Genomic DNA, 12860 nt, shown 5'->3' with positions numbered 1-12860 from the left:
TGTAGTCTATATGTGTCATTAAGACATGAACATTATTCAGAAAGTAAATTAGCCTCCGCTTGTCCATCTGATTTGTTTGTGAAGGTCAGACTTCATTTTGTTTTGACAATCCTGTCAGCAGCAGCCTGAGCAGCACAGAGACACACAGGCGGGTGTGTTCTGATGTCATAGTGAAATATAGCCATATATTCAGGAGCTGAATGAAAAGTAATACATGTAGAAGATTTTTTTCTGATTCAAAGATAGGTTTGAGCATTGCTGTGGCTCTGTCATGAAACTCTTGAGTTGTGTCACCCAAATCAACAAACTGAAGGAAGGACAGAGGTAGGCTACACAATCTTAGGTGAGGTTTGAAAATGGTTTACAGCCATTAAATTAGTTGGTTTAATATTTATTTTAACAGATATTGTGAAAATCTATCATCATTTTGGTCTTATATGGTGTTGTACTTAAACTGATTAAAACATGTCCTTACCAAAGATAAAACCAAATCTATGCCCTTGATTTAAATTAAGGTGACAAATGATTATGTTTTTAATTAATGAAATAAGAATATTTTTAAAATGTTACCAACAAGAATATAAAGAACTTGATTTCCTTGATTAATTGGTCGTTAGTTATGGTATAACAGTGATAAGCTTCAATAAAACAATACCTAGAGTCACCCCATTGTTGGATAACGTATTGATTTACTCATTAAACCTGGTCTAATCATTTGCAAGGCGCCATAAATGTGTGCACTGAAGTCCTTCATCTCCATGGCCACACATACAATCAGTCATTAATGTTTAATAACCAAAAGAAGCTGGCTATAAGAACCAACTGCAAGTCCAGCAGTGATACCATCACTGAGGGAAAAGGCAAACAGTATGGATGTAAGGATGCACTGGTGCATGACAAAACTGGACTAATTACTAAGTTTTAAAGGATGCTGAAGACAGATGTGATGTTGCCAAAGAGCAAGAGTGACGTTGACTTAATGGTGCAGTAAAGATTTTTGATTTTCTTCTTCAGTCATGTTCAGGCACGATGGAGGAAGCTGAGGACGGCATTGCAGTGGTGGGCATCGGATGTAATTTTCCAGGCGGTAAGGCATTTAAATTTGGGAACTTAGTTTTATAGTTTTGTTTTGTTTGTTTTGTTGTATTTCTTAATATTTTACTGACAAATTTACAATTGACATATTTCTCACAATGTATACTAAGACACTTGAAAACTAAGACTAAATTAACTGGACAAGAAACTTACGAAGAAAAGACAGAACTGCATTATTTCAACATTTTACCTCTGAAATTACCAGACAAGAAGATATTGCTTGAACTTCACTTGGGATAAACCTCTTATCTCAACCTGACAGTCTGGGTTATTTAAATTAATTCCTGGTACTTCTAAATAAATAAAAAAGATGTGTCATGGTGTTATTTTATTCAAATTAAGTAAGTGTTGCTAACTTATATTTCATAATATAACCTATACCCTCTTTCACCATAACTTAGTGTTTGCAAATCAGGGGAATCACAGAATGACAAAATGTTGAATACAAACACATACTGTACATACAGATACTAAATGCTTTATAGTATTTAATTATTCTTAGTATCTTGGTGGAGTCTATAACTACTGTGTATATCTTTCAAACAGGAGAAGGGCTTGACAATTTCTGGAAGGTTCTGGTGAATGGGAGAAACTGTTCTGTGCCAGTTCCCAAAGAGAGATTTGACTTAGCCAGCTGGTATGACCCTGACGACAATAAAGCGGGTAAATCCTGCACAGCCAAGGCTGCTCTCATTGATGGGTATGGTCTTTAACCCTAACACATTGACACTAAGAATGTACAAGTAACAATGGCAATATATGAAAATATGTTTTAAAACTGCTTATAGAAGTGATTTCATCAAAAATGACGAATTACTGCACAGCAAAAATTCAGCTCTGGAGAATCTCACATTTGCTGTGATCAGCACTTGATTTAATCATACTGGTGTACATTATGATCTATTTCTGTTATTACATTTGATCTAATGATTTTTGTTTTTGTTTTCAGTTTCAATGAATTTGACCACAAGTTCTTCGGCATCAGTGACAGTGAAGTGGAACAAATGGATCCTCAACAAAAACAGCTCCTTCAGTGTGTCTACAGGGCTTTAGAAAATGCTGGAATTCCTATGGAGAAGGCCAGTGGGACCAGGACAGGAGTATTTTTTGGTAAGATAGCAAAAACATTTTTCCAGTGACTGGCTATAACCTCACACACCAGATGGCTTGTTACACAGGACCATCTGAGAAGTTGTCCTTGGAAACTGTTTGGAAAAGGGCAGGAACTTTAAAAAAATACTTGGCAGGTGATTGGATGAACTATCTGACTGATGATTGGTCTATCACCTTGAGAGGCAGCTGGATTCACAAGATTGCAAGGTCACGTGAGAATCCTCATAGGACACTGATTGCTGATTGGCACTTGTGTCCGAACCACTGGTGCATCAGACACAAGTGCCAAGTGCATAACTTGAAGCCTTACAAGATGGATTCTTGCGTGATCTTGCGAATCCAGCTGCCTCGCAAGGCAAGACTGGCTATTCACAGTCGCGTGTAATATTACTAATAATGAGTTGACAAAAATGTAATTACTTTCTGCTGGACCAAATTTCAATCCAATTTTTGTTTTCTTTGAATCATCTATTTTTATATTGTTTTTATTACAGGCCTAATGAACAGAGATTACGAAACAAATGCAGCACACATGCATCCAAGTATGATCAACCACTGGACTGGCACAGGGCTTGCCATGAGTATAGCAGCAAACAGGGTCTCCTATGTCTTCAACTTCACTGGGCCCTCACTGTCTATAGACTGTGCCTGCTCATCATCCCTCGTGGCTCTTCATCTTGCCTGTCAATCCATTAAACAAGGTCTGTATTTCTAATTAAAGACAATGACAGATCCTGTAAAATGAAATTTCAAAATACTGTACATGTTCCCCCTATCAGGAGATTGTGACATGGCTGTGTGTGGAGGGGTCAACTGTATCATAGAGCCAAGGGTGTTTGTTGCTCTCAGCAAGGCCAAGATGATATCACCTGAAGGGACCAGCAAACCTTTCTCCAGCAGAGCAGATGGCTATGGTAGAGGGGAGGGCTGTGGCGTTCTTCTCCTGAAGCCACTAAAAAAGGTCAGAATATGCAGAGGGTATTAAAACGATCCCAACTTCCTTTTTTCAGACCATATCAAATATTAGATCAATATCAATTTATAACTGATTGACTTGCTACAACTACGCAATTTTATACCTCTTTTAAACATTAAACAGTACCTGTAAAAGGCAACTTACTCATTCCTGTTAGCACTGTTTCTCTCAAGCAACACTTTACAAAACATTTTTCTTTCTTTCTACATAATTTAGACTGTCATTGTTACTGTGACTGTCAATGTTACATACTCTTCAATGTTATAAATATTATACTCTCATTGTTTCATTTAAGTCTTGTCGTTGTTTTACAGGCCATACAAGACCATGACCACATCTGGGGTATCATCAGCAAAACAGCTGTCAACCAAGATGGTCACTCAGTCACTCCAATTACCAAACCCTCTATGACACAACAAGAAGAGCTGCTGCGAAGTATCTACTCAGAGTATGACCTCACAAATGTCCAGTACATAGAGGCACATGGGACTGGGACCCCAGTTGGAGACCCAACAGAGGCAGAAAGCATCTCAAACGTCATTGCTAAAGCCAGACCTCCTGGTTCAGAGACAGTGCGGATTGGCTCTGTGAAGAGCAATATTGGACACACAGAATCTGCTGCTGGAATGGCAGGACTCATTAAGGTCCTCTTAATGATGAAGCATGAGACCATTGTTCCCTCCATTTTCTACTCCGAAGAGACTGCCAGAATAGATGCCAAAGCCCTGAACATTAAAATTCCAAAGGAAGTAGAAAAGTGGGAAGCCTCTGGTGCAAGAATTGCAGGAGTGAACAACTTTGGTTTTGGGGGTACAAATGCCCATGCAATTGTCAAACAGTACAAACAGTCACACATTGAGCTAAAGAATGACAGGAAGCAGGCAAGGTATTTTGTCATGTCGGCAAATTCACCAAAATCCATCACTCTGATGATGGAAGACACAATTAAACGGCTAGATGCAGATTGCAAAGTTGATTTAGATTCTCTGGTGTACACATCAGCATGCAGGAGGAGCCATCTAAAACACAAATACAGAAAAGCCATCGTGGTTTCATCCATAATTGATCTTAAAGAGAAGCTAAGTGCTGCTGTTAGCAAAACATTTAGCCCGTCCTACTCAGATCCAAGGTTAGTGTTTGTCCTCTGTGGAAATGGTGTTAATTATCATGGCATGTGCAAGCAGCTACTAAAACACGAGCCTGTATTCAGAGATAAGATCAAACAGATTGCACATTTTTTTCAAAGGCTGAGTGCACTGAACATCTTGGACACACTTGAGAGTGAGTTTGAGAGAAGTGACTTCAAAAACCCAGATGTTGTCCAACCTCTCCTCTTTGCTATCCAGGTTGGCATTACCACCTTATTCAGACACTGGGGTGTCAAGCCTGATGCAATACTGGGTCACTCTGTTGGCGAGGTTGCAGCCGCCCACTGCTCTGGCCTCTTGTCTCTTGAAGATGCAGTGAAGGTAATCTATTTCCGCAGCACTCTCCAGAGAAAAGTCACAGGGGGAAAGATGCTTGTGATCAGCAACATGGCTGTATCAGAGGTGACTGCTCTTCTCCCTCAATACTCTGGTACAGTTTGCCTTGCTGCTTTTAACAGCCCGGAGTCCTGCACCCTCTCAGGTGATGCAGATGCAATAGATAGCTTTCATATGAAGCTAAACACCACAGCCAACAGTCAGAATCTGTTCCTCCATGTACTGGATGTCCCTGTTGCTTATCACAGCCACATGATGGATCCAATTCTGCCAGAAATCAAGCAGACAATTGGTTCCTTACAGGTCAATGATCTTGACACAGAGTTGTTCTCAACAGTGACAGGCAAGGAAGTACATCAGAGTGATTTCTGCACAGGCGCATATTGGGCTAGAAACATCCGTGAGCCAGTTGCTTTTGAGGAAGCAGTGATGTCAGCAACTAAAGGGAAGAAGAATACAGTCTTTGTAGAGATAGGGCCAAGAAGAGCCCTACAGAGAAATATCATGGAATCGCTAGGTAATGACACAGTTGTTCTTGCTTCGGTGCAGCCAGAGAAAGATCAAGAATCAATAATGTCAGTTGTTTCTAAACTGTTCGAACTGGGTGTTTGGGTAGATTGGAACACATTCTACACAGGATATGAGACCATGCCACTGCCTTTCCCACAATATCAGTTTGATTGCTCAGACAGGGATGTTATCATCAAAGCAGCACAGAAAAACACAGCAAGTAATCACCCTGTCCTCTGTCAGACAGGAAATGAAAGCAATGTTTTCAGCTGTGATCTGATGTCTGATTCTTCTTTCTACCTGAAAGAGCACAAACATAATGATATACCCATCATCCCTGGGGCTTTCTATGCTGAGTTGGGTTTAGCCACATTCATGGCCATTGCCAAACCAAAAGTGGCCCTCAACTCACTACAGCTCAGTGTCAATTTTCACAGTCCATTTGTTTTGACCCAAAATTCACCAGAAATGAAGGTGCAACTAGGACAAACAGAGAAAGAAACTAGTTTCACAGTATTCTCCTCATCAGTAATGTATGCGTCAGGCACAGTGGTTTCAAAGAAAGAGAGGCTGATTGAGGAGCAGTCCATTTCCCTAAGCTCCATCTACAAAAGATGCACATCGGTAGTGAGCTCTGAGGAATTTTATGGGTATCTCTCTAAAGGAGGCTTTCAGTATGGAGAGGTCTTCCAGAATAAGGGGGATGTGCACTATGGGGAAGATCTGAAAGAGGCATTTGCAGTTGTCACAGTTCCAGAGGAACTGCTGTCTCAATTGTATGACTACTGCATTCATCCTGTTGTGCTGGATTTTCTGATGCAGCTTCTACCAGTCACAGTCGAGCACATTTTTGCTGGTAGACCAGGATTTCCTGCAAAAATAGGAAGTTTGACAGTGTTGGAACCCTTGAAAGATGAAATGATTGTCTATCTGAGAGCAACGGATGTGGGTGTTGATCACTTTGAGGTCTGTGGCTGCTTTGCAGATAAAGAAGGCAGAGTGTTGGTTGAGGTTAAACATGTAATAATCAAGTACCTTGGCAGTTGTTCTCATGTGGTTAAAGATTACTTCTACCATCATGCCTTTGGTGTCATCTCTGAAGGCATCACATCTGCTCTCCCTCCTAAGGCCTTGGTCTTTTGCGATCATATAGGGATCTCTAAAGGCCTGCAACAACATTTGGACTCAAGGTCTAGATACATTTCCTTCACACATGAAAAAGGCATTTTGAGCCATGGGTTCCCCGCTCTCCTGGCAAATCTCAATATCACAGATATTGAGAAAAACTTTGATGAGGTCTTATTTATGTGGGGCAAAGAAAACCTTACTTCACTGGAAGCTGATGTTGTTCTGCAGAATTTGGCGAGCTGCTGTGAGACTTTCCGCCAAATAGTCCTTGAGCTCAAGCGAATTAATTTCCCAAACTCCATCAGAACAGTAACCTACTGTTCATCTGACATCACATTAGAATACATAAATCCAGGTTTTGCGCTCGCTGGCATGACAAGATCTTGTGCTGCAGAGATACCAGATCTTTCATTTCAGTTGATTGATATAGGCACTATCTCTGCTAAGGACATTGCAGCTCTTTCTGATGTCCTAAGATCATATCCTTGCAGCAAGTACCCAGAATTGGTGGTAAAAGACGGGCTGGTTCTGAAACCTTCCATTGTGCATACCCCACCTGAAATAATTGACAACTCAGAGGGCAGTTTTACCTCTAACATGTCTGAGTCCTACATCCTTCAGACAGCTGATGCACATAAGATGACTAAACTGAATGCCATTCATTCTGATGAGGAGGCAAAGCCAATCAGTGATGCATCAGTTGAAATTCGGCCCAATAAGATATGTGTTCATTCTTCAGATTACTTCCCTGTCAGTGCCTCACATCTGAAATTTGGCCAGACACTGTACTGGGATAAACACTCATCACAGAACCACAAGCTCCTTTCTCTTGATTTCAGTGGTACTATTACAGCAGTTGGAAAACATGTCAGGAAGTTGAAAGTGGGAGACCAAGTTGCTTGCTGTTACCCTGTGGTGGCAGCCAGCAAGGTCAGAGTTCCAGAGGATGTGTGCTACAGCACCAAACGCTTCCCATACCTTAAAAAAACACCCTGTGTTTCCTACTTTGTGCTAGCATGGGAAATCCTGCACCGAGCCTTGTCTAGAGCCAAACACCATCTAGGAATCATATCCTCTGTGCCCGACTCTGCTCTGATAAAAGTCTTAGCACTCACTTCTCACAAATCCGGTTGGAATGTGATTGTTGGAACACAGTGCAATGGCTCTTTTGTAGATGTCAATCAAATGAATGCATTTGTTGTCCTGCCTCCATTTGATGAATCCCTGATTGCTAAAGTCTGCAGCTTTCCTGGTGTCCAACATGTTGTCATCATCTCTGAATCTCAGATGCAGTCTTTGCCTGCTCAAGATGTGTTCCAAAGTGTAAAGGAAAGTGTTCACGTGCAGACAATTCACATGTCAGTCATTTTGCAAAGGGGATCCTTGAGTGCACAAAGGCAACACATTTATCACTGGCTCAAGTCCTTGAACTTGAGCAGGACATTTTCTCTCGAAAGCTTTACCTTTCAGAATATGAAATCTGAAAGCATCAAGACCCTTCATTCAGAGGAACCAGAATCATATTTCAACTCAAAGAAACTGGCTGTTGTGGCTCTAGAAAAAGGTCTCAGCAATACACTATCTAACATTCCACTGCTGCCAACAAACAAACAGCTTTTCCGAAAGAGAGCAGTGTACATTGTGGCAGGTGGTCTCTCTGGTCTGGGCTTTGAAACGGTCAAGTTCATCTCGCAACGAGGGGGTGGGTACATTGTCATACTCTCCAGGAGCAAACCCACTCCAGATGTGCAAAAAGAGATACACAATGTGGAGAAACAGTGTGGAAACTGCATCACTACCATGGAGTGTGACATATCTGTCTCTGATCATGTGCACAAGGTTATCAGTGTCATCAGCCTGAAATTCCCTGGTTGTCCAATCAGAGGAGTGTTTCACAGTGCAGTTGTCTTGCATGATGGCTTGATTGAGACCCTTGACAGATCTCTCTATGAGAAAGTTCTCAAACCCAAAATAAATGGTGCACTTAATTTGCATCATGCAACACTATGCTGTGAGTTAGATTACTTTGTGTGTTACTCCTCCATCTCAGCTTTTCTAGGAAATGCATCACAAACAAACTATGCAGCAGCCAATGCATTCCTCGACATGTTCTGTCAATATAGGCGCAAACTCGGGTTGCCAGGACAGTCTATCAACTGGGGAGCTCTGAACCTTGGGCTCCTCTTGAACAAGGAGCATATCCAGCAATTTCTGGAGGCAAAAGGGATAATGGTGTTGGATGTGGCTGAGATTCATCAAAGTCTGGAGCAATGCCTTGTGCTCAACCGACCCCAACAGGCTGTTTGTAGGTTTCACTTCAGAAATCTCAGATACAACATCCTCTCTCAAAATGCGGCCTTGACCATGCGCCTGTCTGCATTAGTGGAGGAAGCTTTCCAAAAGTCCAAAGAGACAGATTCTCAAACTAAACAAACCAAGTCTGTCTCACCAAAAAACTATATTGTCTCACTGCTTACTGAGACCATTGGCATGGACATGAGTGAGCTGAAAGATGAATCACTTCTTTCATACTTAGGCATTGACTCTATGCAGGCCATGACTCTGCAAAATCTCATCTTTCAAGGGAGAGGTGTGAATGTGCCTTTGGTGATGTTGTTGGATCCCAATGCCACGCTATCAACAGTGGTAGCTTTCCTGAGTGAAGAAGCTGGGGATGAAAATGTCAGTGATAACCAAAAGTGTCTTCCAAATGAGGACATGAATGATGTTTCAACCAGATTGTAAAAATGTCAAATGTAGATATTAGAGAAATATAAACAGCCTTGGTTAGCAGAAGAAAATGCTGGACTAATTGTAGATTTTGACAGTGAATTCAATAGTGAGCTGATAATGGCCCTTGCAATACAACTGCATTCATGTGTTAATTCCACGTGTTGATCCTGTTTTTTTTTCTATGTTTATCTCTGTTTTTTAGTTTTTTGTGTGTATTTGGCTCAGGTTATTGTTTTGGTTCATTCTTACAATTGTAGTTTTACATGTTTTTTCATTTTTGTAAACATACATCACTTATTTCTACTCAATTTTGTGGAGACAAAAAATTTTTAAATGAATGATTTGTATTGCAGTTTTACTAATTTTTAGAGGCTACAACATGTTTATGATAAAAAACGTAAAAACACAGATTTAAAATTAAATACACAATAGTTGTTGATACATGATTATTTTAATAATTTATGTAAATTTTGGACCAAATGTTATATTATTTTATAAATATTCAATAAATTTGAATCTTTAAAGCTCGTCTCTTTAATTCAAGTCAGTCAAAGGATTCAGTCCCCATAATATTAATGTGAACTTAAACACTCTCACCTTTATCTGCCTATTTGTCAATGTCATTCTCCTATAGGTCATGATCAGTTCTTACCAATGCGAAGTCATTGATTCTGATTATCAATGTTATGATGATGATGGACCAAATCGTACAGTATTCTGGTACGAAAGTCGTGAAGATGTTTTAGAAGTTCTCTGGGTACCTTAATTGTTGTCATAGCTTCCTTGAATTCATCTCCAGAATTCACTTCATTAAGCTGTTTGAAGACAGAGCCATACTCAAATCCTGCTTGAGAAAGAATGGAGTAAATCTCTTTTCTCTTCATAATCAATTTGCACCTTTGGGAGATCATGTCAAGACAAATGGTTGGTTCCTCTAACAACGGTTGTCCCTCTGTACACTTATAGGTGCCAGAGGCATGTGTGGCCACAGAGGACTGTATTTTGAATGAAGCTTCATTTTCAAGTGTCACTTTCAACTGATGACAGTTAGGGCTGAGTGTACACAGACTCTGAAATGTTACACCAAGCTGGAGTAAGGAGACAGGCTTCTTTGGCTGTAAACTTGCCATCACTGAGGCATAAGCTAGTTCGACATAGAGCGTGCCTGGCACAATGGAAACACCATTGTTTTTATGCTCCCAAAGATACGGTACAGACTCTGATGAGAGGTTGCACACATACTCTTTGTTTTCCCCCTTTATTTTGAATATGAACATATGGGGAGAAAAAGTAGATGATTCATCACCTTTTCTCACAGCTTCAAAACACAATTCTTTCTTTGTGATGTCAAACTGATAGACTGGAAGAGCTGTGGGCAATGTCTTGCAACCCCTGTAGAGCTCATGCCAGTGCACACTGATGCCCAGTTCAAATAGTTTTGCCACTGTAGACATAATTGTTTCATATTCTTTCTCTGGCTGGACAGAGGAAAGAACTATGTCATCATTTCCCACAGTCTCATGTATGTTTCTTTGGAGAGCCCTGCGAGGTCCAATCTCCACAAAGACCACATTTCTTCTTGACTGCTTGTCTTTGGTGGCAGCACTCAGTGTTTGTTCTGCCGAGGGTCCATGCATTACATTTTGCTTTTTGACCCTTCGGCTTTTGTTTTTTTTCCTGCGCACTCTGAATAAAGACGTTTTCCTCAGACCTGCTTCACCTACGGTCTCTGCATTTGGGTCCATTCCTGCTAGTTTTCTGATACAACTGCTATTTTTTGTAGTGGTCTCAGTAATATTTACTGTTAAAATGTACTGAGGTAGCATATCCCATGACATGGTTAAGCTAAGTTTGAGTATAAACAGGTTATAAATGCAAGAACAATACTCTTCACTCATGTATTTCGATGTTTGATTTGAAAGAGAACTGATTTTACTTCTAATTATAACTATTCTACCTTGCTCTTTCATTTGTTTCACTCTACGGATGTCTCTTGTTTTTAACTCTGCATTGAGTGTTTTGTCAGAGGAATGGTTATTTGGGGTGCTTTAACTGTGCACTCTCCCTCATGTCTCTATGTGCCTTTTTTCTGCCTCTTCATTGGTTAAAGAGGCTGAGCAGGAAGCAAAGTGCCGATTCATTTTGAGAGAGCAACAACCAACGGGGAAACTCCAACACTTCACAGAGCCAATCCGCAGTGTTTCTGAACCAGGAGGTCTGCCTTTAGCAATGATGTTTGAGATGCTTCCTGCCTCTATCGAGTCTCCAACTGAGGTTCCAGTACCATGTGCTTCTATGTACTGGACATTTGCAAGGTCATACTCTGAGTAGATTTGCCGCAGCAGCTCCTCTTGTTGAATCATGGAGGGCTTAGTGATTGGAGTAACAGAGTGTCCATCTTGGTTGACAGTCATACCATGAGCAAGCTAGGTATTAACACCATTGCATGCATGTATTTCATGTTATAAAATGACTGTAAATGACAACCCTGCAGCCCTCCCCTCTACCATAACCATCTGCTTTATTGGAAAAAGGTTTGCTGGTCCCCTCAGGTGAGATTATCTTAGCCTTACTGAGAGCAACAAACACTCTTGGCTCTATGATGCAGCTGACCCCTCCACATAGAGCCATCTCACAGTCTCCTAGTTGAGAAAGAAGTAATGGAATGAGGAATATTTAAACATCATGCAATAATTAACTTGCTTTTACGCAAGTAGAACTACTTACTTTATAGCCTGGCAGGCTAGATGTAGGGCCACCAAAGATGAGGAGCAGGCACTGTCAATGGCAAAAGAGGGGCAAGTGAGATTAAAGCTGAAAGAAATTCTATTGGCAGCAACACTCATGGCTGTTCCAGTACCATTGTAATGAGTTATTGTGGTAAGGCTGTTACTGCTAAGCATGTTATAATCCCTGTTCAAAAGACCTGAAACAAAGATTTTTAAGCAGTATGGGTTACATTCTGTGCATTGTTTAATTGTGCTATGAACTTTTTAAGCGTTATAGAATAGTGGTCACCTATATAAACTCCAGTTCTGCTTCCACTGATGCACTCCATTGGTATCCAAGCATCTTCTAACACCCTGTATGTACACTGGAGAAGTTTCTGCCGAGGGTCCATGAAATTGGCCTCTGCTTCAGTAATGCCAAAAAACTTGTGATCAAACTCATTAAACCTAGAATATAGAAATAACAGGTCCATCATAGTGCAAACAACTATCAAGAGATGAATTAATACATTATGGGTCTAAATAGATATAATGCTTACCCATCTATAAGAGCAGCCTTGGTTGTCTTTCCAGGTTTGCTATCATCAGGGTCATACCAGAAAGTTGTGTCAAACCCTTCTGCTGGAATATCTACAACACAGTTTTTTCCCTCCAGAAATTGTCCAAACCCTCACCTAAAAGAAAATAGACCATATTAAGTATAATCACCTTAAATTAAGACAACTGGACGCAGAGAATGCACAGAAATTCAAAATCTTTATGTCAAAATTAAGTTATACCTCCAGGGAAATTGCATCCAATCCCAATTACAGCGACGTCATCCTATGCGTCTTCCATTGCTGCTATGAAATGTTGCTCTGGGGACTTCATTGCTTTATTCTAAAAGCCAAAGTAAAATTTCAAACTTCTACATAGTGAAGCTTAATGTTGAGTCCTGGGTGCTCTATTTAGTCAGAAGTGGTGCTACAATACCCACACAACCCTTTATAAACATTGTGCGGGTGTCAATGAAAAGGGCCAAGAGAACACAACAATGCCCTGGCTTGTTGCATCTCAGTTGGCTTCATCTGGAACTGAATACACTAATTGTAG

The 12860-nt window shown here is 40.6% G+C and overlaps 1 protein-coding gene across 1 annotated transcript; it reads left to right on the top strand.

Annotated features, from left to right (window-relative positions):
* The first annotated feature begins 1029 nt into the window (after positions 1-1029).
* On the top strand, positions 1030-9192 carry LOC121888258 (highly reducing polyketide synthase cm3B-like). Its single transcript, XM_042399696.1, has 6 exons — positions 1030-1087; positions 1642-1795; positions 2045-2205; positions 2703-2909; positions 2988-3169; positions 3499-9192. Exons 1-6 carry the CDS (start codon positions 1030-1032, stop codon positions 9049-9051), a joined length of 6315 nt encoding a protein of 2104 aa, XP_042255630.1. The 3' UTR covers positions 9052-9192.
* The last annotated feature ends 3668 nt before the right edge of the window (positions 9193-12860 follow it).

This window comes from Thunnus maccoyii, chromosome 21 (assembly GCF_910596095.1).
Source record: "Thunnus maccoyii chromosome 21, fThuMac1.1, whole genome shotgun sequence".
NCBI lineage: Eukaryota > Metazoa > Chordata > Actinopteri > Scombriformes > Scombridae > Thunnus > Thunnus maccoyii.
This window is presented reverse-complemented; position numbering and strand designations above follow the sequence as displayed.

What these genes read in the sequence shown, in the direction of transcription:
- LOC121888258 (XM_042399696.1), top strand. Translation starts at nt 1,030, where the DNA reads ATGGAGGAAGCTGAGGACGGCATTGCAGTGGTGGGCATCGGATGTAAT. An exon ending in CGGATGTAATTTTCCAGGCG is followed by an intron (nt 1,088 to 1,641) that starts GTAAGGCATTTA and finishes TCTTTCAAACAG; the next exon opens with GAGAAGGGCTTGACAATTTC. An exon ending in CTGTCAATCCATTAAACAAG is followed by an intron (nt 2,910 to 2,987) that starts GTCTGTATTTCT and finishes TCCCCCTATCAG; the next exon opens with GAGATTGTGACATGGCTGTG.